The following is a 25,769-nucleotide window of genomic DNA, read 5'->3' on the forward strand; positions in this document are numbered from 1 at the left end:
TTGGCTTGGGGTGTGGGTTTGCTCCCCATTGGTCTCAAGTTTGACTCCGAGGCCTGAACTCACCCAATGCACTTGGCTTGCGGGTGGCTTGGTACATCCCCAATGGATGCCTCAGCTCACCCCTTCCTCAACCCCAACTTGGCAATAAGTAAGACCAAGGTAGGGCGGGTTGGGCATTGGGCTGGGTCGCAAGAATACCACTGATGCAACAAAAAAAACAAAAAATGATAAATGACAAACATGTCACTTGAAAATTTGAAGAGTTACACTTATGGTTCAAGTCATCTCTAAGACGCTTTGGATCATCCCAAAACAATCCTTTGAATATAAAATAGTCCCTTATAAACAAAACCTCTTGAACTCATATTTATATGACTTCTAAGCAACATATTGGTCCCAAAGGTCCAATATCTTGGTGCAAATTTACAAATAATTTAGTGTCACTTTATAATCCATCTCGAACATTAGAATGTAAAGATGTGTGATTGTTTATCTTAATATAGTTGTGCCTATATTAGATGTACACTATGCTATCAAAATTTGACAATATAAATTATACATAATGTTAAAAAGTCATTGAGGATAAAGAATAGTTTTGGAGGTGGAGATGGTTGCCCTTTCACATGACTCAACCTTTTGACAATTTCAAGTACGTTAAAATAAAGTCATCTAAATTTTCCACAATTGTTCTTGCCCTAATATTGAGTAAAATGGAGGGCTCTACCCTTTCTAAGAGGAATCTTACAACACCATTTACACTCAATGGTATCATGTGTTGTAAGTGGACCTTATCTATTCGGAATTTAAATTTTTAAGATTTTGATGGGCCTAATAATGAAAGCAATATATGATTTGGTGTATGCTTATATGTCACCATGTCTAGCTTGCCTAGATTGTCTCATTGAAATTTAGAATTGTCAATATCCTCTCATGGAAATAGAGTCATGATCTTAGACACCATAATTTTAATGAATGTTTACAAGTACCACAAATTGAAACATGCATCAACAATACCACTAGAATTCTTGCAAATCTAGTAGAATCAAAAAACATATTGTAAATGTTTATTGACAGATAGTGTTATACTTCTAATAAAACATTTTAGTAGCACTTCAACTTTAGATCATATTTACTTAACATCTGTAAAAGGCAAGCTTTTATTATTATCCAAGAAGACAATAAATGTATTGCTATAATTATCTAACTTCAATACAAATATCCAAGCCCTTTCCACTTAGAATACAAAATCCCTAGTTAGAAACATTATTAAATATGTTAATACCAACACCATATGAAGTTGCTTATTTTCTTCAATAACGAGTGCATGTAATCAAATACAAACTTAGGATATAATGATCCAACCAATTTATTAACTTCATTGCATGAGTGGGCTTTCTTTGCATGATCATTTTTTAGCAACAACAAAGGATAGGTTGGGTCATTTTAAAGTTGAGCTACGGCAATAAATCCTTTAATATTATTTCATTGTAATACCTTTTGAAATAAAAACTAAACTAATGCCTTGGTACCAAAACAAACCAACCATCTTGAAAACAATTAATCAATATTTTTTAGACATCCAAACAAAGTATAAAAATAATTTGGCTTAAGACAACAATGCAAAGAAACAAAATGTTAAAAGTGATTATTACAATGTAACAATAAATTTGTACTTTTCATATACCCCCACAATCTCCTATAGTATCTACTGTTTACATAAAACAGACTTGCAATGCCATATCCTAATTATCATTAGAAACTTTATACATAGACACAAAGAAATTGAAACATATGGAAGGGCCTAACCTACACATTCAAATGCCTCGATAGGAAACCCATCTTTCTAAATATATGTATTTATAATACATATTATCTTTTCTACATTTAAATTTCCTAATAAGTAAATCATTTATACAATTACAAAATGGTAGCTTAATGTCCATTAGGGAGTAAAAATGCTGAAATGGCCACTTATAAATTGAACCTAAATGTAGCTATGGCAAACTCTCAATACAACATATGGGCATATAATAGTCAAGAAAAACTAATACCAACCTAAATGTAGCTATGGCAAACTCTCAATACAACATATGGGCATATAATAGTCAAGAAAAACTAATACCAACAATATGGGCAATATGTGCAGTTACTAAGGTAAAACTATTGTTAATGATACACACTAAATATCCATGTAATCACAGCTTGTGAATGAATCAAATGCCAAAATGCAGAATTTGGGTAAAACTGATAATACCAACTTGTGACTAGGAAAACGTCATGCAGAATTTGAATGGAAACATAATATCTAGTCATGAATGGCACATGTCGAATGCAGAATTTCTTTAAAAGTAAATACCAAATCATGAATGGGAAAAACTGTCAAATGCAAATTTTGACAGGAAAAGTAATACCAAATAATGAATTGGCAAAAATTTCACATACAAATTTTGACTGCAAAAAATTATACCTAATCATGATTGCTTTTATCATACCTTATTATGTAAGCACAAAGTCTAAATTCCAAACATGTAGTCAACTATTTTTGATATGGTTGACTTAGAAGGTGAAGCCATGGCACTCGTAGGATGTTGAGTTGTTTCTTTTGATTGAAGATAGTAAGGTCGGGAAACCATCTTTGTAGATGGCTCTAAAGCCAAAGCTCTCCCATGTGAATGGGGAGGCAATATCATGAAGCCATTATTAGACTTGTCACTTAAAGCCATTCGCTGATGAGTATCAGTGGGTTTCACACCTATAATCAATATCCCATTGATTTGCATTCCATTCTTTTGGAGGGCTTTTTGTGCATCATAGTGATTCTGCACGTACAAAAACAAATTGAACAAATAAACATTAGAACTGCCAGCATTTAATCATATGCATTTATTACTGCGATCTATGACGTCTCAAAACTAAATTGAAAAATAACTGAGAGGCCTCCACCTGCCATATTTGAATAAAAGCTTTGATCCTTGTAACATGATTACCACATGAAAAAAATCTTGTTAAATAAATTCTCATCATCCACACCAACAATAGAGTTAATTTTAAAGACTTATACTTGCAAGTTGGTTACTCCAAAAACTGTCCAACTATTTCATTACTCGTCTTTACTCCATGACTGATGGTTAATTAAAAAACATACAAAGATTTGCTTGACAAAGATAGGTTTTGTAGGCCTGCTTAACTGGTTAAATATGACAATTTAAGATAAAGAATTGACCTAAACACTACTAGATAGTTTAAATATATAAATTCTTATTCAAATAGTAAAACACAAAATGAATACATGGAAATCCCTATAAGAGTAACAAGAATGTAAACAAAGTGCATGACATTGAATGCAAACAATTATATAGTGAACATGACAAATTCATCACTTTGCCTAATTAAATAGTACCCACTGACCCACGAGTGAAAAGGAATTTACATTTGTTATACATCAAGAAGCACATGCTCTCCAGAACAAGTGAAAGTTGTTTTGGAAAAACATTGCAACCATGGGTAACTTATACAAAATCAAAGAGGCCAACTCATATTGCTAAAATAAAACTTCAAGCTTGAAGAATTATTTCAATAATGGCCTCCTACGACAGTTGTCTATTAACACTTTCTTCTTTGATTATGAAATGCAAGCTTTTTAAATTGTGAGAGTACACAACAATGAAGGAGAATGACCATACATATTTTCCATTTTCATCAATTTCATTTGGACGATTTTAATATTTGTAATGAAACTAAAAGCAGAACTCTGAGATAAGTCATTAACCAGGACAAATGAGATTTGGCATTGTGTAAACATAAGTTGTTTTAATACTTGTGATTGTAATCTTATGTGCATGGTTCAGCATCAACTTAAGAATTTACAACGACCGTGAATGGTCATCACAACCGCTCTTTAGAGATTAATCACCTCTCATGGAACCTCTGGAACTCCAATAAATCTCCATGCCAACATGAATCAGCAGATTTACCATCTCAAGTATATCTGAATATAAAAAGCAGGAGTCCATCTACTATATTGGCATTATTCCAAAGGACTTAAATCTTTTTGCATTTCAATATTTTGGTTTGTTAATGTACTTTTCAAGGAACGGTGTATTTTTGAATAACCTTTGCAAGATTTCTTCAAGGCGGATTTTTGGATGACCTTTGCAAGTCAATCATCATGGTGTCTTTTTAGAGCACCTTCGCAACATAACCTCTTGGCGGAAATTTGAGGGACCTTTGCATCCTAGCATTGAGGCGGCATTTCAAGGGGGCTTTGCAACTTGTCACCTTAGGCAGCTTTTTGAAAGACCATTGCATCTCAAGGTTGAGGCTGCAATTTAGAGGAGCTTTACACTTTTCCCCTCGGGCGGCTTTTGGCAACACCTTTGCATGTCTTTTACTTAGTAGAATTTCATGACACCATTGCATCCTTTGACCTAGGCAATATTCATTGGCATCTTCGCAACTTGTGATCTTAGGCAGACTCTTGAGACACCATTGCATCTTTAGCTCTTGGCGGCAATTTGAGATAGCATTGCAATTCAACCACCAAGTCGGAATTTTAAGAGACCATTGCAAGTCGACATCTTGGCGGCGTTCTTGGGGACCATTGCACTCCATCTTCTAGGCGACATATTGAGGTACCATTGCAAGATTAGCATCAAGTCAAATTTTTGGAGGAGCATTGCAACTTAACACCTTGGCGGCTTTTTGAATGAGCATTGCAACTTAATCAAGATGGTGGATTTTAGGAAGACCTTTGCAACTCATATACTTGGGCTGCTTTTTAAGAGACCTTTGCAGGTTGTGATTGAGACAACTTTTCAAGTCACCTATGATCAAGGCAGCATTTGAAGATGGCTTTGCAACTTAGCATCAAGGCAGCATTATGAGGGAGCTTTGCAAGCTTGACTGGTGGCGGCTTTTTGGAGTACCATTGCAAGTCCTAACTTGGGCGGCTTTTCTTAGCACCTTTGTCATTTTCATACTTGGAGGATTTTTTTAGCACCTTTGCAACATTTGTTTGAGGCAATCATTTTGAGACCCCTTTGCAACTTGGACCCTTGGCGGCATTTTGAGACACCTTTGCATCTTACTCCTCAGGCGGCATTCTGGAAGATCATTGCAAGTTAGCTTCAAGGCAGATTTTCCAAGGACCTTTGCAATCATCCCCTAGGGCGGCATTTCAAGACACCATTGCAATTCATTGATCTAGGCAGATTTCTTTGACACCTTTGTAACTCATTCTTTAGTCGGCTTTTAGGGATAACTTAGCAAATCTTACCTTAGGAGGTTTTAGAACACATCTTTGCAAGCCTTCCCTTGATCGGATTTTTAAGGTAGCTTAGGTGCATTTCTTGTGTTCCTTTGGACTTAATATCCTTGGCCTGGATCATGTTTGATGTGGCAGCTCTTAACCTTTGTTATGCACATACAGGTCAGAATTTTGGTGTTTTATGCACAAGCATCCAGCAACCTTCAAGATCTTTGTACAAAATTTTCACCATGACTGAATTTTATCTCCTGTTAGCATAATCAAGTTGGCATTCTGGGCTTCATGTGCACAAGAATTTCGGCATTTTGACATCCAATTGCACAAGGGAGGTGGTATTTGGGGCTTCATTTGCAGGAGCAAGTCTATTTGATCAATATTGTTCACCTTATTTCACTCAGGCAGATCGGTGTTCTGTGCTGTATTGGCACAAAGTGGCATCTTTCACCTTGGTTTTGAACAAAACCTCTCTTTGCTTGTGAATTTCAACTTCCTTATTGTATTGTTGATTAATCCTTCTTGTGATTATATCACTGTGTTAGTGAGGTCTTATTCTGCTTCATGTAAAGTAATTCTTGAATGCTTCCTCAAATTTGATGTTGTCTTGAAATGTGAGTTGCTTATCTTGAATTTGATCTTCTTTGCTTCTCCACATGACCGGTCTTCCATGCTTCGTTAAATGCTCATCTTTCCCAGCCTTCCATCCTTGCTTCAAAACCTGAAATTGAACATAACTTGAATTAAGGAGAATGAAATAAACCCCAACCTTATACATCCTCTATTTAGAATGAAGAAAGAAAATGACACTTTATTAATCACATTTTGAAACCCTTTCAGGTCTGGAAATGATATTCTAAGTTGATGCTCTAGGTCTGGTTATTGCCCGGATTTCACTTGGATGCAACTTTTGCCTTGGTCTGCTAGAAAATTTTGCACTAATGCCATAAAAAAAAATGAGGATACCTCCAAAATTGCATCAAAACAAACCTCGAGACTTCACCCCAATGTCTGACTGAGAATTCACCTTGATCATGGAAGAAGTTTGTCCTAAAAATCAGATGGAGTTCGCCTTATCTCTACTCATGAAACTCAGTCCTAAACCTGCCGATGAATTCGCTCAGGCCTGTACCTCCTGGATTCTCCTTAGAATCTGATTAACTCAATTCAAATATGAATTCGCACCTTTATCTTGTCATTTACTTGTGCTCTTCTTATGATTTGATTTTGAATTTAAATCCCCTCCAATGTTTTGTTCATGTGACAAATCTTTTGCTTCAGAGGCCACCTTGTTTATTTCCTTAGTGCCACACCTTGCATTAAGTCTCATCGTGGCATGTGCTGGAGATATTAGGAGCTAAAAAATGGTGAGGTGGATGCTCCTCTTTTCTTTTTTCTTTAAAAAAATGCCTTAAAAACTTGTACGTTCTTTCCATCTTTAAGCTTTGGTGGGCCCAAACAATGATACGGTAGTAAAGGAAGTCAAAGGAAATGCTCTATGCTTTAAAAGAACCCTTTTTAAAATCTCCACTTCAGATTTCGTGGGGCCCAGCATGTGTGAGAGGAATGTGAGGTGGAAGGAAGGGTAGATGGAGGATAGAAAGGTAGGTAGTGGGGTGGAGAGGGATAAATGATGGAGAGGTGGAATGGAAGCGATCGGGATTGGGCATCCACTGGTCATATTGGGAGAGGCAGATTGGAAGCTTTGGAGAGCAGAGAAAGTGTCTTACTTCACTTCATCCTAAAAAGAGAGACTTGATCGACTCCCGAGCAACTGCATGCAAGAGGCTAATAGCAAAGACACGACAACTATCAACAACTAAGCTAAGACAACCAACCTAGAAAGCGAAAAAGTGGAGTCCCCATTTGCAAAGGGGCGATGTGTGAAAACATCACAACAGGTCCGCTCGGGTTCAGCCTGGTTTGAACCAGGCCTGTGAATCACGGACCCTGTCCGGACCACAGGCGGACCGGACCAGTACCAGGGGCCTAGGGGGGCGAACCCTGCAAGAATCAAGTGCAATTTTTCTATTAAAAGGAAAAAAATAAGGGAGAACAAAATCTCCTAAGAGGGAGCATGGTAACAAGCACATGGGTGCTTGCTATGAAAGCCCCTATATTTGGCTGTTTCCCTTAGCTCACATACATGTTGCATCTAAATCCCTCCAAAAGCTTCTCTCCTACTAATTTATTTGGTTGGAATACAAGGTCTCGTAGTGAAATATGCTTTCCATGAGAGGGAAACCCATTAAGTTAGCAAATAAACAACAGCAATTTGGTGCCTGTTGTGTAATGTTTTCTTCAACCATCTCATTTACTTATTGTAGCACTGTAAAGTCATGTGCCAAAACAATAATGCAAATCTAATTCTTAACCACCACAAACACCTATTAGTTGAATAACAACTCTAGCAGGCCCTATTCTTTAGTCAGATTTTATAAAATTCAGATTTAAATTACTGTCAATACATCAACAATGGCAACATAACATGTGATCTTCTTATAATATTGAATAGCAAATGCAGATATAATTCCACTCTCTTTCCTGTTATAAAAATGATTGTATTACATTCAAATGATTCTGCAACAACAATTCATACCAACAGCAATGGTGAATTGGATTAATACAATGCGGCTGGAATCTGCATCCTATGCAAACTTTGTATGAGATCACCCTTTGAAATCACTAGGGTTTACATCCTAGCATTCACATGCTCAGACACCAAGTGCTCAAAACAAATTCTGAAAGGGATTTGGTAAGTGTTGATTATGCCCCCTAAATGGATGCATTCACATCTTTATATCTGTCACAACAATAATGGGTTGGCCACAATGTAAATCCACAACTCAAAATTTGAACAATAATTATGGTAGGGAAAAAGTTCCACTTCTCAAAGTTAAGGCACCAAAGCTAACCATTAATGACAATACAACACATGTTGAGGTGTTGTGGAGATAACAAAAACAAAGGTGGGAATACCAAGGATCAAAAGTCAGAAATACCACAAGACTCGGACCACAAGTCAGTGAGTTGGGGATCGAACAGTGGGCATGCCAATAAAGACATGTCCAAAAGTCCGACAAATACAAAGGAAGAGTAAGTGAAGCATGGAAATTGGAAGGCATGACATGATTAAGTTTGAAACTCCAACAAGGACCAAGTTAAGGTTGGACTTAGACTGGAAAGCATTCCTGAACAAAGAACTCTGAAACTCCAAGGACTGACAAACACTTAGAAGGCTGAGCATGCCTTCAGACTCAACGACTTTGGGGACTTTATACAAAACTAGGAGAAATAAGAGGAAGAACTAGCACACAAAATGGGACCAAGGGAGATGCAAAAAATAAGAAACATGCAATTTGGTCCATAACCTAGATTATTACAAAAAGGAGACATGACAAGTACACACCGCTCAAAAATCACTTGCCCTCAAGCAATGCAATTCAGATGTTCCTGACCCCCAACTTTTTCACAAACAACACCCTTTGTAGTTAGGTCCTTCCCATGAATTTCATGTCCCCTTTCTTGGATTAAAATAATAAATAATATTAATTAAGTTAGTTACAATAATTTCTAATGTTTAGGGGCAACTTATAATATTATTATATTTAAAATAAAAATTAAAAGTATTTTTAAACACTTAAGAGGGAAATTTAGGATCCAAGGTCCTGATTTGAAAAGGTTATCAAGGAACTGCCTATCTTGATTTGAGGATCATTCAAGTCATCATTTTAATATTCTCGGATTTATGCATTTGGTTCGATCTAGGGCATCCAAAGATGAAAACCCTTGTTTCCAATCTTGGGTGACTCCATCTAGGCATCACAAGTGAACTAGTTTGCAGAGGAACTGCAATTTGCTTAGTATCACTAGAATGCATCAAGCAAATATTTGGAGGAACATTGCTAATTCATGTTCTCGCTACTGATCATTTTGAGCACCGTTAATGGTTGATACTAGATTTGTTAGCCACACCAGTTTGTTGCTCAATTGTAGTCTTACTATCCACCAAACAACATTGGAGGGTGTTTCAGAATTCAAGGAGATTGAAACAGTTGTAAGGAATTAAATTTAAATTAAAAATCTAACGAATTTTAAAATAAAAATCTAAATTAATTATTATTTATTTCGAGAATTTTGTGTATATAATATTTATGTTTTTTGTTTTTTTTCCCTTCTCAAATTTCATCTGAATTTTCTTGTCGTCGAATTTGAATGCAAACTTGAACCTTGCGACTGAGCCGGGACCCACGCAATCAGAAAATGACCCCACGCTTATCATGTTTGGTCTTTGTTGAGACATGGCACTGGTTTGACATTTCTTTGGGCTGTATTGTTGCTGGGGCATGTGCCATCTCTCCTTCCTTATTCGAGACTGCTATTAGGTGCATTTCCCTACTGGGACCTGCCAACTGCCAAGTATGTTGGAAATAGGTAGACTGGAAATTTTCCTTCCTTCTTCTGGGCACAGTATTAAATTTGCTGGGTCTCACCTACTATTTTCCCTTCTTACCTTGGTACCCACATAGCCTAACAGCACATTATCCTCCTGCATTTCTGTCAGCATCTTTTGTGAGGACATGGGTAATTATTTGCCTGCAATTTCTAAGCAATGAATGCATATTCTGTCAGCAGTAATGTTCTCTCTGTCAGGCATTTCTTTTCTTCCTGCACCTCTCCCAGTCATGGATGTTTGCTTGGCAGTTACCATTCACCAGGCTTTCCTTTATTCCCAATTGTGGATTGTGCTAGGAACCTCCGTTGTGCTAGCATTTGTCCTCTTTTAATGAGATTGTGGAAACCGGCGACCCTCCTTTGCTATTTCTGTCTGGCAATGGCGGGCATGCCTTTATGGCTGATGACAGTACTTCACAGCATCATTTCCTAGAGGACCATGACATTTATGGCAAAAGCAGTTTGTCTATTCTGAGAAAAATGCATTCCCTATAAAAGCTAACACATGTATGAAAAAAGGCGGAGAGGGGGCTCAAGAGAGTAGAGAGAAAAGTTGCCGAATATCTTACTCCTTGACAGAAAATGTGAAATGAAGAGATAAATGAATGAAGGTAGCGGAAGGACAGAAGTATACTCCTCCATGGCTTCATTTAAGGCTTGTCAATATTTGTATTTATTCTCAAGATGAAGATTGTAAGTCCCTATTGCTAGACAGTATACCCTGTGAGGCAACCAGACGATCTGAATTTTGATAAATTTAGAGTTTGCTGTTGTTGTTTCCATAATGCATGTTTGAAATTGCTGCAAGTTCTTGTCATGTCTGATTAGGCTAGTGGCTACGAGTGACCATGAATATTGCTGCTAGGATTAGCTGTCCTTCACTAGGTTCTTGATCCTAGACTGCATCATATGAGAATCCATAATTTTGAAACTGTCTTCTCAAAGGACAAGTTCCTACTTGAGTTGGTGGCGCAGTTTAGGATCAGGAGTCAGTGAAGGGCAGATGATACTAATAGCCACACTCACATGATCACTTACAGCCACTGGACGAATCAGACAAAACTTGCAGCCATTTCAAATGCACATTATGGAAGCAATAACAATTAAAACTATCTTTGTTATCAAAATCAGATTACCTACTCACCTCACATGCAAACAGTCTAGCAATAGGGACCTTATAATTATAAGCTGAATTTCTGTGCCTCTCAGTACCTGGACAGTCATTTGCAAGCAACCCTGAAGAAATAATCCTCAGCTTTTTTATCACCTTAAGCTACCCTTGATACCTGCCTGCTTTTCTCTTAGCTGTTCATCTTCTTTCAGTTCATTTGTACCATCAAGTATCAAATAGTTCCGAAGAGAAGATAGAACCTCCACCTTAGCTCTTAAGAAGATCCACTCAACAAAGACAACAACCAAACAAGTATACTACTCCTAATTGGACATCTATTTTTTTTGTTTTGATTACTAATATAAATGAGCCTAGAAGGCTAGAACTATGAAGGAGACAATGAACATAGACGATTCTAAGTCTTGGAGAGCGGCTATGGATGAGGAAATGGCTGCATTGAAATATAATGACAGATGAGCCTTGGTGCTGTTGCCAAAAGGACGGAGGCATGTTGGATATGAATAGGTCTTCAAAAAGAAAATCAAGGCAAGATTTGGTTGCAAAAAGGATATTCCCAAGTTGAAGGAATAGATTTTGGAGAATTTTTGCCCCAACTGCTAAAATAGCATCTATCAAGTTCCTATTATCTGTAGCAGTGGCTTTTTGATTTATAGATAAAACAAATGGATGTGAAAACAACAACTTAAGCACTACATAGAGAGAGGTAAAGAAACTTTGGTTTGTAGACTTACAAAAATTTGATTCATCTATATTGGGCTTGGTATTTCTGAGATCCAAACTGAATCAGTGTGTTTATTATAAATTGGATGATGATTGATTCCTTGTTATCACATTGTACATAGATGATATGTTGTTTTCTCTGATAACAGTAAAGATGGGATTTGTGATTTGAAGTCTTAGCATTCAGCATAATTTGACATGAAGGACTTGGAGACTGCCAAATATTTGTTTAGTATTTAGATTAAAAAAGATAGAGCAATCAAAATGCTTCAGTTGGGCTAAAGTAAATATGTGAACTTTGTATTAAAGAGATTCAAAATGTCAGTTTGAAAACCATTGAGCGTTCCTATTTCAATGGGGACTAAGTTATTTGTAGAACAATGTATGTCTACACCTAGTGAGATGGAAGACCAAACATTGGCCAAAACGGGAGTCTTCAATCAATTCATAGCTAATCCTAGATGAGATCATTGGAATGCAATTAAAAGGGTCTTCAGCTATTTGCAAGGTGCCTCCAATTACTCTAATTATTAACATGGTGATTCTACAAGGGACCAACACTCTATGGATATTTATGGATTTGTGGACTGCAATTGGACAAGAGATGTCAATAGCAAAAGATCCTCCAGTAGATGTGTGTTTAAATTATTTGGTGGTGTTATCAGTTGGATGAGTAAGCAACACATTGCGGTCACTTTGTCCATTACAATGGTTGAATGCATGGCACCTACTTACTCCTATAAGGAAGCCATTTAGCTTAAGAAATTGTGTTCAAGTGCAAGGCTGAGTCAGGTAGCTATCAAATACCTTTGCAACAATTAAAAAAATCAAATGTCTAGCAAAGAACCCAACCTTTCATGTAACAACGAAACACAGACATCCAATACCATGCTTTGTGACATGGTAGGGGATGGCAGGATGATGCTGGAGGAAGTTGACACTTTGCAGAATGTTGCCGCAAATGCATTGAAAAAGCTAGTCAAAACATAGAAGTTCAGGTGGTTCAATAAGTCTATGAAGCTCTCAACCCCTAACAAATAATTGACACTGGTGGCATTCCGTTTGCTCTTGCAAAGAAAAAATTTTAAACCTCACATCCTAATTTTAAGAACACAAAAAGCAATTTTCAACACTCTAAAAGTCAATTTTGGCCCTGAGAAATGTTGAAACAGGCCTTAACCAGAGCAAGCAAGTTATGACGACATGGATCTGCTCAAGATCTTCAATTTAAACGATAAGGAGCTAAATCAGCTTCCTAAATTAAAAATTAGGCCTCCTACATCAGAAATGTAAGAGCACCTATGACACATAAGACATTCGTAAGAGGGAGTCACACTTGTTGACCAACTTATGATGCATGTTATGATACATCATAAACCATTTTTTAATTAACATAATGGAGCCCCCAGATTAGTGAGTGGATTACTATGAACTTATGACAGATGCAAAGAATATGCTATTTTTAGCTTATGGACTCATCTTGGAATTAGGGCATTGGATTTTGACTAGGAATTTGGCCTCCACATTTTGAGTAGGCTTAGATCATGGCTACCTAATTATCATTTGAAGGTTTCATGTATTGCTTCTCTTATTTATTGGGTGCTTAAGCTGGAGCTTTGATAGAGAGTTCTGAAGTATTGTTATGCTACCAAAATTCTTGGTGATTCTCTAGTAAAGTTTTAGACTCTACAAGTCTATTGTAATGCTTGATTGCTAAATAATATAATAATTTGTTTGGAGTATGGGATCTTTCTCCCAAAATGGTTTTTCCCATGTATATCACTATGTTATGATATATTACTTTTGTGTTTATTTCCTTGTAACAATATGATCATTTAATTTTTGCATTTACCTCCTCTCATAGATTAGCATAGGAAGCATACTCCACAACTCTTCTTCCTTTCAAAAATTGCTCACTTTCCTAACACTAATGTTTATGATGCTTTTATGCAACATATAAAAACATGTTATTACAAACAAACAATTTCAAGTCAGCTCGGGAGGGGCTGGCTCTGCAACCGCGAGAAACCATCATTGTTCTTGGGTAGTGTTGGAGGCAGCCTTCACTGTAAGTACCTGCATTTGCCTTGGTTTTCGTGTGTTTATCTCGTCATTTGTGTTTGTTTTGTGCTTTGGTTTTAATTTTTCTGTTTTTTGAATTGTTGATTGACTACCCCTCGTACCCTGTTTCCCTGGGAGACTGAAAGTTCGCACAAATGTATTGATTTACTGAGTAAACCATATAGCGAGTGGGTTTGTGAATGAAGGAAACAAGGCCACTAATCCTAAGAACCCAGAGCAAAGAGACAAAGATGAAACTGTTAAGGGGAAAAAACCTTTACGGAAGCACTACAAGAAGACCAACCAGAAAATCTACCAGAGAAAGTGGCTTTCAATGTGGGAATCAAAGGAAACAGTGCAGGGCCCCTCGGAAGTCAAAAAGGAGGCAACAATGTCCAAACTGAAGGAGGTAAGGACCCTCTATTTCCTGGGGTTTTCAGACTTATTTCAACAAAGAAATGACTTCTGCTTTATAAAAAGACGAAAACAGACTCAAGAATGTGGCAATATCCTTTGCTTGTCTAGATAGTAATGCTCTCCCTGCTAGAATTTTTTTTGATAATTGGATTAATACTGTTTGGAAAAAACACTGAGTATCTATATCTCGTTTTGCAGTATGACTAAACGAGGGCTTTTTGTGATCATTGTTAAAAATCACATTATGCAAGCATTCTGGAAAAAAAATTCTGGAATGTGGGTAAATCCCTGTTCAAGGCCATTTCATGATCCCCAAATGTCTCACAGAATGAGATCCTTTTCTATTCTACCCCAAGATGGATAAATATAAAGAATGTCCCTATGCAAATATGGAAATTTCTCCACTTCCTGCTTTAACATATTGGGAGAACCCTCCAAGTAAGGACACCCATGCTACTCTTCCACACATGGATGCTAGGATTCTAATCTCTTTTAACGGAGTGCAAATACCTGAAATTTTGGAATTTGCCCTTGAGGATCAAGTTTTTAGATGTGAAATTACAGCCCTTGGGGGCCACAACTCATGTTTCTTGTGTAAGAGTGCTGGCCATCACAAAAGGGACTGTCCCAAAATAAATTAAATAATGTTGAACAAAAAGAACATTAAGTGTAAACCCTCATAGTGCAGCCTTTAACAAATCCAAAACCCTAACTCTCTGAGAAGGTGAGGCCCATGGACAAGTTAGGGAAGCTCATAACAAAGTTGACATTATTAATAATACTTAGAAATATGCCCAAATAATGTCTCATAATAAAGGAAGCCTAGCCTCCGAGGAACACATTCTGAGGGGGTTGGAAGGAAAAATAAAGATGATAAATCCATGAGATCTATATGCCCCTCTCTGAAGATGCTCCCCTTGGAATGGCTAATGGTATGCCAAAAGAAGCAGAAGAAACATTTAATCTTTGGGGAACTCTCCCTAGTGTCAGCCAAAAGGAGGAAAACCTAACCTCCATGGGATCACCTTCTAAGGGTGATGAGGGAAAAGATAGGGCTGTGAGTACAAACAGGAAGGAAATAATTGATACCCATTTGAAGGAGAATCAGAATAATATCAATGAGAAAGACCCTAATCAGATCATCAAGCATAAAAAAAGTGCCCAGGAATTGGTGCTAAATAAACTAAGGAATTACATAAAGTTACACAGAGAATAAAAAACTCATTTGCAGACCCTACTAATGCTTCTAATACACCAAATGTTTAAGGGGTAGCGCTAAAAGATAACATTAGAAGATCCTCCTTAGACTGAAATGGGGACAGATATAAATCCTGTGTAATGTCCCCCTTTTGGGGATTTTCCTTAATTTAATCCTGAGACAACAATTCCAGCTTAAGGTGAGAACTGTAATATAAAATTTACCCAAACTGTAGACATTTCATTATGATATTTAACTTCAAATTTTAGAAATAGGTCAAAAGATAGAACTTATCTTGATAGCTTCCTCTAATTTATATACTTGAGATATGTGCTCCTATATTGTAACTCTGTTCTCCGTTTCTTAACACCTCTCAAGCCATGTTAAATAGCTTGGGCATTGAATAGTTACACCCCTTTGGGAAGGGACACATCGTTATCCTTTCTTAATCAGACCTTTCTGTTATTCAAGGACATTCGTTGCTTATACAAATCATGCCCTTATTCTTAATCGCAGCCCTTTTAACATTTATCTTCATTTTATTTCAAACTGATTATTAGTCCATCTCTTTATTCCTGCAATAATGTTAATTCTTGATGAAAATCACTGCTATGTATATAGTGATTGTTGCCCTTAATCATTGGATGTTGGTCGGCTCCCTTTCCTTGTTTATTGATATTATTAATCCCATTAGCACTTTACTGAGGTATCAACATTATAATCGTTCCCAGCTATGTAGTCACTGTTCTGAATCATTGCTCATTATATTACCTGTCATGGCCACGTCTCCTAACATGTTTTATTTTCCTTCGATAACCTTTACATCCGTAATGAATATGTGCAGACCTGGCCTTTGAACTGTTGTCTACATATCTTATCAAATGATCGATCGGATGCAGCTTGCCTCTTTGCTCTTCAGTGTTCTTCCCAGATTCAATTGTCTATCCCCAAAGAACAACAATGTTACTGCCTGTAACTTAATAACTACGTTACCCGGGGACACGTGCTTTTTTTCAGCCGTCCCCGTCCCAGGGACAGGGGACTCCAAGGGGACGTCCCCATAAATTCTGCATATAGACAATGAATTCTATAAGCAGTTTGACTTTGACTCTCAATTTAACACAAATTTGCCTTAAGAACTCTACTAGTTCTTATATGTTAAGGTTCTATAATGAATATGTACATGTTTTATACATGTTTTCATATGAATATTATAAATTTTCTTATATATAATAATTTTCCCTACTTTTAAATAGCCTTCCCCTGCCATCCCCGTCCCGGAAACTTGGGGTAACATAGCTTAATAATAATTGTGATCTGATCTGGTCGGTGTTGACTCCCCTATTGTCCGGCTATGATGATCTTCATGGATGATCTCAAACCTCCTTATGTATGTCTTCCTTATGTGACCATTCAGGAATGGAAGCAACTCTTATAAGAAAGCTGTCTCTTAATAACAAACAGGAAACTTTTAATCACATCCCTTATTATTATGAATCGATCCTTAAATATTGGTAACTAACAATTCATTTACCATTAATTATTGATTCTTTAGAGAATTGTTTATCATTAACCCGCCATCTTTTTGCTAGCAATTTATATGTAATCTGCCGATCATAACTGCTATTATGTACCATCGAACAATGATTTATTCTCCGTTGTTTATGACTATTGCATATTATATGAAAGGAAATTTGACCTGTGTTTCTCCAATACTCTCGATCAGCATGTATCTTCAAACTGTTACTTAATCGCTGTACTCTTTTTTCATTCAGCCTCTCTAACACAGAAGGCTCAAACAAGTCTAACTCAACCAAATAAATTTATATCTTTAATTAATATTTCAATATGTACTTTGCCAATAGAGTTGTCTTAACATTGTCTCCGATGAATTGCTGTGTAAGGCTGACCCATCACTTAAGTCTTACAGACTTATAATCACATATAAAGATAATACAAGGAGCTTTCTCAATATCACAATACTTGATGGAGACTTATTTGGTTCTCGAAATTAGGATTTGGATGAGGACATCACATCCTGATACCTCTTGTAGAGTTAATCAAATTGGGAACATCTTACCATCTGACCTCTCCAACACAACCTTCTCAGAATCTCAATGGACTCGGATGGGGTTATAGCTGATGGTGAAAATGATGTTATGATGATAGACATGGAAGGCTTTAACCCCACTCAATAGGACATTGTGTTAATGGTGGTAAGGTAGGCAACTTACAAAAAATCAACAAACAAAAAAAGAGGAAGAATTTCAGCAGGACTAATAGCGCTGTCAAAATAGGCAAGAAAGGTAAAGGGACAGGTCTCCCTGAATGCTTTGGTAGACTTTGCAGAATTGGCAAAGATGATCCCTCAATATAATCTGCTATGGTCAAGTTTATCAGCTGAAACGTCAGAGGCCTGGAGTTCCCATACAAAAAATATAAAATTAGATCTTTTTAACAACATAGACTTCCTGTTATTACAAGAAGTTAACGCTACTAGTTTTTGTTTGATCAATAACTTGAAATTTATTTGGAGGGATGCCCATCTATTCCATACACATCATGAGAAGGGGAAGGGAGGTATTGCAATTCTGTCTAATATATCTTGGGGTAAATTCATACAAATTTCAGTTGCTCCCCATGTAATAGATGCCTCTGGATTGAGATAGAAAGGTACAATACAAAATTTGGGATTTGTGTTGCGTATGCCCCTGATGAGCATAAAGAAAGAATTGCCCTTTGGCAGTGGATAGCTAATTCCCTCCCCAATATCCATTGGATACTTGGTGGAGACTTCAACATGACAGAAAACAAGATAAGCAAGGGGGTAACCCATAAGGATGAAAGCGGAATGAGAAGTTTTTCTGGGAAAGATTAAAGATGTGGAAATTGTTTGACCCACTAGAAGGCACTAAAAAGGACAGCAATAGTGTGTCGTTTACATGGTGTAACAATCAAGGTGCAGGAAAAGGAGTCTACTGTAGGCTGGACCAGTCCTATGCTCAAAGAGATACCTTCTACTTTGACAACAGTGAGGACTTCAATAGAGTGATTGTCGAACCTAGAGGTCTATCAGACCATCATCCCATCATGACTAGTATCACTGTCCAGAACACCAACCGTGATAATGTGAGAACCAAAAATGGCCTATTCAAATTAAATATTGAACTCCTGAAGCACAAAGACTGTTTAGAGGGACTTCATACCCTAAGGAGTATTACTAAAGGAAGGGAAAGCTAGGAGATATTGGAATAATTTAGTAGGCAACATGCAGAAGATACTTAAGACCATAGGTAAAAGGAATGCTATGAGTAACAGAAGAATGGATTATAGACTGCAACAGAAACTTTATGAAACTAAAAATAAGCTACAATCAAAACCAGAGAATGTTGACCTAATTAGTCGGAACAAGTTTGTGCAACACAACTGAAGGAAATTTCAAACCTCTAAGGCTCAAGGGGCTAGAATAAGGGCTAAGCTCAACTAGATCAAAGAAGGTGAAAATATTTCTTCAACATCCTCAGAGCAAAACAGAGTATGGAAGCCATTGGTCCAGTACTAGTGGATGGTTTATCAGTGCCATGACAATTTAGAGATTAAAAATGCATTACTGAATTTCTACAAAACAATGTTTACTGCAGAAGTTGATAACAACAAATGCAAACAAGCCCAAACAATTTGCAAAGGAATTATTTCTAGAAAATTGAGCCCTGAACTGGTAGAGGAGATAGGCAAAGATATCATTAAGGAAGAAATCACCAATGCTATTAAGTCCTTTCAGAATGGCAAATCCCCTAGATCACATCACCTACCAGCAGAATCTTATAAGGCCAATTTGGAGTAGATTGTGTATGACCTTTAAGAGGTATATTGTGAAGCTATTAGGGAAGGATTACTAGGAGAAGATATTAACAAAGGAATCATTAGGATGCTACCAAAAGATGGGGACAAGAGTAACATCAGAAATCAGAGACCAATCACCCTTTTGAATGTCTCCTATAAAATCTTTGCCAAGGTTATTGAAAGAAGACTGACAAACATTCTTCCACACATTGTGAATCAGACCCAAACAAGATTTATCAAAAAAAGATATATCTTGGAAAACCTTATAACAAGTTGGGAGGGTCTTGATTGGGCTAAGAGAAGTGCCCAAGAGGCAGGTATTCTACATCTTAATTTTGAGAAAGAGTATGACTGATCCATTCACTCTTGGAGGATCTCTAAGACAAGGGTGCCCCCTAGCCCCTTCCTTGTTTGTTATTGCCTCTGAAGCCCTTTTTTATGCACTCCGAACTAAAATAATTGGTCCCAAAATAAGGGGAATCACTCTCCCAGACCAATCTGCCCTGCTGAACATACAATTTGCGATCAACCTGGTTAACAGGTTGGAGTTTTTCTGTAATGCTTTGGGATCAAAGCTATCTCAAGCTAAATCTACACTACTGGGTTGGTCTAACAACCCTCCTGACTGGCTGCATCAATTTGGGTGGCAATGGGAAGGGCCAGGAAATATTGTTAGATATCTAGGCATACCCTTCTTTGTTTCTCCCTCACTACCAAGAAAATCGGAATGGATGTATGCGAAGATGAAGAGAAAACTTAACAATTGGATTCTTACACCATTTACTATGCATCTGTTTGGTTCTCTGCTAAATATAAGGTTGAAAAAGTGCAGAAAACTATAAGACAATTTCTATGGTCGGATGGGAGAGGTAAGAGAAGGATGCACATTGTCAAATGGGATTGGTGTTGTTTAAGTAAAGACTTAGGTGGGTTGGGGCTCAAAGATCTTAAGAAACAAGGCATTGCCCTAGCCACAAAATGGTTTGTCAAGTCCTTAGAAGGAAAGGAGCCATTGAAAGTGTTAATCAAAAGGAACATTCAGGATACTACTCCTAAAAAAGCTAAGAGATGGAAAGGCTTACATTGTCATGACATCCTTTTTGGTAACCCCTTCAGGATTTAATGTCTTTAGGAGTATTTGGAGGGCCTGGGAAATGTGCAGAGGTAAACTACAGGGCACAATGGCAGTGAACACTATTGAGAATAAGATCTATGGTTTCTGGTCTCCTTGGTGGAATATTGATTGCAAAGACAGGTGCTTAGCACTCTTGCAAGAATGCTCTAGTAAAAGTTGGAATCAAAATGGCATCACAGAACTCAACAACTTGTTTTCTAAAGGTTATGTTAAAAAATGGGAAAGCCTAAAAGCAGAATTTGACCTTCATGACAGTAATAAAAGAATATACAATGTTACGTTTAAAGACTTAAAAAATTAGAACAGCTGGTAAAAGTGGAAAATGATGACAGGAACTCCCTTCCCTAATCTTAAAGCCCACTCTCTATACAAGATGCTCACCCAGGATAATGGGGTACTTGATCATGTGAACAAATGTTGGAACATCAATCTGAACGGAAAAGAATGGAAGAAAATACTTACTGTTATTTGGTCTAATGGTATTGAACCTAAGAAGCAATACTTTAGATGGCAACTAGTTTAGCAGAATTCGGTAATCAGTCTGAAACCTACTAATTGTCTTTTCTGTGGTTGTGTAGAAGACTTTTCATTTTTTTTTCCAATGTAAATTTGCCATGTGCATCTGGTCAACTTTTATAGGTAATATTATTGAATGAAACATCAGTAACAAAGTCCCTTGGTTTGAAATTCTTGCTGGTTATATCCACAGTCAGAGTTAAAAGTCTAATTATTGTTTTGTTTGAGTTAACTACTGAAATCCTTTGGTTCTTGTGGAAGAAAAGAAATGAACATGTATTCCAAGGCAAATGCAGGGTCCTGTTGGTGTACGTTTTATCATTCACCGAACATTAGAATAAAATGTCAAGGACACTCTACCCTCTCTTGAACAAAATCACTACGTATGCCAAGATTGCAAAGAAAGACCACACAACGACTCCAAGTTTTATATGTGTGAACGGGCAACTTTATGTTGGATAGCTTCCTTGGTTATGTATGCTGAAATACAAGGGGGACTTACGCTCAACTAATATTGATCACAAGCTAGGATTTAGACAAATTTAACAATAACTGCTCTCTTTTTTTTTTTCCTTTTTTTTTTTTTGGATTTTCAGCTTTGGACTTCTTCGAAAAATGGGATAAAAAGGATAAGGGTTTAGAAGTTCTATACTACTCCTAAGAACTCGGGAGACAATAGAGATTAAGGTGAAACCAATAACAATACTCTACTTCGCCACACTAAGGACAACTAAACAAAGTAGGTGCAATCTTCTAAGGTTGTGCTTATAATTTTCAGACTACAAATGATACCATCCACAGTAGAAGTTAAGCATCCACGATATAAGCTCAAGCTAACTTTACACATTGAATAAAAATCATCTATTCAAAGCAAATCCTTCATTCATTTAACAACTTTGAGAGCAAATTTACTCTAAACAAAACTATTCTATGTTGAAGAAAGATATGCAACCATGCAACCATATGATAATAATAAGGCTTCAAAGCAAACTGCAAATGAACTTGTATTATCCAAATAGCTCTAAGCAACAATTTCATAAATCTCTCCACAACCCAAAATGAAATGACAAAATGAGAGTCTATATAGAGTTTTTGAAAACAAATGAAAGGCCGAGATCGATCTAAGATCAACGGCTGAGATTAAGACAACACAACCCTAGATAGAGTTTCCCAAAATAAAACCAGAGACAAATGCATGCTAGACAAGTGGTGTGAGGAGCTATCTTTTAGGAAGGCGCATTCTTATCCTCTTAGGTGGCAGTATGTTTAATGAACCTGGACACAATTGAGCTGACCTCCTCCATCGTAACATGTGGCAACATATTGACCTTGAATTCCAATCCATCCAATTCATCTGCATACATAGCAAAAGAAATCTCCCACTCCAATTCTTATCTTTGGAAGGCATCCCGAATAGACAATAAATTCAATGCCTTAGTCCAATTTTGCTTCAAGATTGGTCCAGCAATGGTGAAAAAAATCTCCTGAGTTCTAAGCTTTAGGCTTTCCAACTGCATATCATTTTCTCGGATGGTCTCCTTCTCAAGTACATCCATAGCTACAAGGAAAATCTTATCCTGAATCTCTCTTATATGTTCCTCAACTCTGATACCATCAACCTTCACTTTTCCAAGAACTTCGCTTCGTGCAACCAATGCCCAATGCCATGTGTTGAAATCATATGCAGCTCCTGCTGCAATTATCTTTCCATCAATCAATTCCTGTTTAGGAACGCCTTTCAACATTCTGAGGCACGAGATAATTTTGTCCTGAACATCCTGAAGGTCAGCCCATGCTTTTGCCATGCTCGCAATTCTGGAAAGTAAAGAGGAGGCTTGCCTGTCTGTCAACATCAATCTGTCCACGAATGCGGCTGCTTCTTCTCTTTTGCTTGCCATCCATTCTTTAGTCTTTCTTGTCGTCACTTTTTCTTCTTCAAAATTTTCAATTGCTTTCTGTGAGGATTTCAAAAATGGAGGAGTTGTTGGATTACCTTGGTTAAGTGGCTTGGTCAAGTGTTGAATGTATTCCTTCATGCTCTCAATTTCCTTCTTGTATTCTCTCTTCTTTCCTACCTCTTTGTCCAATCTTGCCTTCATGGAAGCAACTGAATTGTCTAAGTCTTCCACCTCTTGACCCTTTGTAGTTGGTCCCAAGTCAAAAGTGGTAATTTCATGCTCCTGATGAGTAATATCTTCTTTTGACTTGTCCACTTTCAATATAGACTGTTCAGCAACTTGTCATCTCTCTGGATTGTGGAAAACTTCTTGGTTGGCTTCTTTGTAGCAACCTTTTCTAACCTAGCCAAGAAATTGACCGTGTCATCTTCTTCTTGTACTATTTCCATAGGTACCTTTATCTTCAACCTTTCCTTCAACCAATCAAGAATCGTAGGTTGTTAAATGCCTTCCTCTTCCTGATTTCTCTCTTCACATGGAATATCTTGACCTCCTCGAAGAGCGAAAATTATTCCCTCCTGAAATTCATCGCCCAGAATATCCATATCATTATCCGATTCTAATATTTGCGTATCTATAGGAGATGGTGGTTCTTCTTCCTCATGTTGGATTGACATCACATTTCCCTCATGGATTGGAGAGGGAATCTCCAATTCGGCTAATGGCTCATCCTCAATAGTCAATACATCGTTCACATTCCTGGATGCTGCAAAATGGGATGGCTCTAATCTTTGTTTCTTTTGAACAGGTTGCTCAACCTTCTTTCCTTTTGTCGTCGAAGAGCCCTCAATTGCCTGCTTCCTTTTCCGAGAGTTGATACTTTTAATTGGCTCAACATTTTGGGATGCTTCTGCATTCAAAAAATATGACTCCATTTCGCCCATCAAGTTATAAGTGAGGGTCGAATTTCTTCACTCTAGCACTTGGACTTGCTGATCAACCCACCACTGTGAATATTTGACGACTAGCCACATCAAGGTGGCTAGATCTGCGAGCTCTAGTCCTGACCATCGTACAGGAGGAAGAGGCCAATTCTCATCAAAGTGCGGTTGAACATATTCTCCATCATCCTCTAATTGATCAAGCACACGGAAAAGCTCGGTTGTTCTAATCAAGCTTACTGGCAATCTAGACCATAGTCTTTTCTTGATGTCATACTCGTCTACAGCACTCACCCAAAAATCTTCCAAATCAACCCTATGTCTGTATTTTTCTCCATTCATCGATCCAATATGATTGTGTGGATTGAAATCAGCCCTGGATCGGTAAAGTGTGAATGGATACCACTACATCTCCAACCTGGCACCTTCAACTACCTGTGCTATTGGACAAGACTCCAGCATATTTCCAATGAAAAATGGAAAAGAAATGGTTACTTTCTGCTTGGTTCTTTGGAAGCCTTAATACGTTTCCAATTGCCTCAGAACTTCTAGCAAGATCATTCTATTAGTGGGATAGATTGGAAGTCGATAAGAACATCCGGTAAATCCCTGGGCACTTATGTATGTGAATCTTGGAAACTGGATAAACCAGGATCCATACTTGCTTATCAAACTTTTGGCTTCCTGAGTGAGCCTCTGATGGGTTCCTCCTTGCAATGTTCTGGTGATATACATCAAGAACACATCATTTACCCACTTAAAGTGGACCTTCTCAGTAAGCTGCAGCTGCGGATAGCAGTCATAGGACTTAAATTCATTTTCACCATTGCCTACTATGCCTTTACAAATCAATTCAGTGTATATGTAGTTTCTTGCTAGTAGATAGACAATGTAGGAGCTCATATAAAAGGACTTCGTCCTTTCCAAATTCTTCAGTTGCTCATTCAGGTTGTCGCTGATTATCCTGGACCAATTGAACATTTTGACTCCAAAGGTGATCTCGTCGATAAAATAACACATCCATGTTTCAAATGGTGCACCCTGAGGGCTGCCCATTACTCTATTCAGCAACAAAATGATATCACCATATTCCTCCTTGAAGTCTGTGCGAAGCAATTTCTTTGGCACTTTCTCGAGGCTAGGCCTTGGCTTCTCTAGCCATGACTTATTGACATTTGTCGCACAGAGCTCAAGCTAGTCTTCATAGAGTCCCCTGATTTCTTCTTTAGTTTTATAGGAAGTCCAATTGTAATTTGGTATTCCAAATGTTTCCTGAATGGCTAATTCTCCAAGATGAGCCAATACTCTTCCATCTGGTGCAACGATTTCTCTCTCTTGGGCATTGTAGTGTATGGCACATTCAACCATAAGCTCAGCACATTCCATAGCTGGTGGAAATCCAACTGCTTGGACAATGCCATTTCTCATCATCCAGCAAGTAATAGGTGTTGGCAAAAATCCATCTTGCCCATACATTCTCCTCTTGAAATATTTGAAGTCCACGTGCCCGAGGTTGGTGTCTGTGGCATTTTTCCACTTGGAATTGATTTTTGACTCCGGCTGCAACCCTTTATTGGCAAACTTCATCTAAGCCTTTCTTAAAGGTCCTCCTTTAGTGGTCATCAACCTGCAATACAAATGAAAATTTAACATTATTTTCGGGAAAATTGAAGATTCTAACTCTGATTTTTGGACCCTTTTGCTCAAAAATTTCACTTCCAGTCTGTCAAATAGCTAAATTTCTATGAAAATCAGACTGAAAATGGACGAATTTGGCTAAATACTCAACAAATTTCACAAGAATAAGTGAATAAGGCAGAAGAAGGACAAAGAATTCAATTAAACTCAGATTTTGAACCTTTGAATTTGCACTTGTGACTGAAAATCTATCTTCAATTCTGAAAATTCTGCCTTAACTCAGAAAAAGCACTTTATTTTCTGGAAATTATGTCCTTCAACTCAGAAATTTTACTTTATCTTCAAAATCCTCCTTCAAGAATCTATCTTTCGCAACCTCGAGAGAGCCAAAACCTTTTCACAATCGAACTTTGGAGAGAATGAATTGAAAGTGACAAGTTAAACTTAATATAGAGTTGAAGAATTCGATTTTTTTAGAAACTTCATGTTTTTTTTGTTTTCGTTTTATGTTTTTCCCAAGATTCATCGAACTTGGACTTGTTTTATTTCTTCCAA

General features: G+C 37.3%; 1 protein-coding gene across 2 annotated transcripts in view; it reads right to left on the reverse strand.

The window, feature by feature from the left end:
• Positions 1 to 2,367: 2,367 nt before the first annotated feature.
• LOC131063512 (nuclear pore complex protein NUP35) overlaps positions 2,368 to 25,769 on the reverse strand; it is a 33,283-nt gene continuing 9,881 nt past the window's right edge. For both annotated transcript variants that reach the window (XM_057997360.2, XM_057997361.2), the window contains exon 4: positions 2,368 to 2,819. In XM_057997360.2, coding sequence (XP_057853343.1) covers positions 2,514 to 2,819 — 306 coding nt within the window. In that variant the 3' untranslated portion in view covers positions 2,368 to 2,513. The remainder of the gene's footprint in view (positions 2,820 to 25,769) is intronic.

The sequence above is a fragment of the Cryptomeria japonica genome, chromosome 6 (genome assembly GCF_030272615.1).
Source record: "Cryptomeria japonica chromosome 6, Sugi_1.0, whole genome shotgun sequence".
Classification (NCBI taxonomy): domain Eukaryota; kingdom Viridiplantae; phylum Streptophyta; class Pinopsida; order Cupressales; family Cupressaceae; genus Cryptomeria; species Cryptomeria japonica.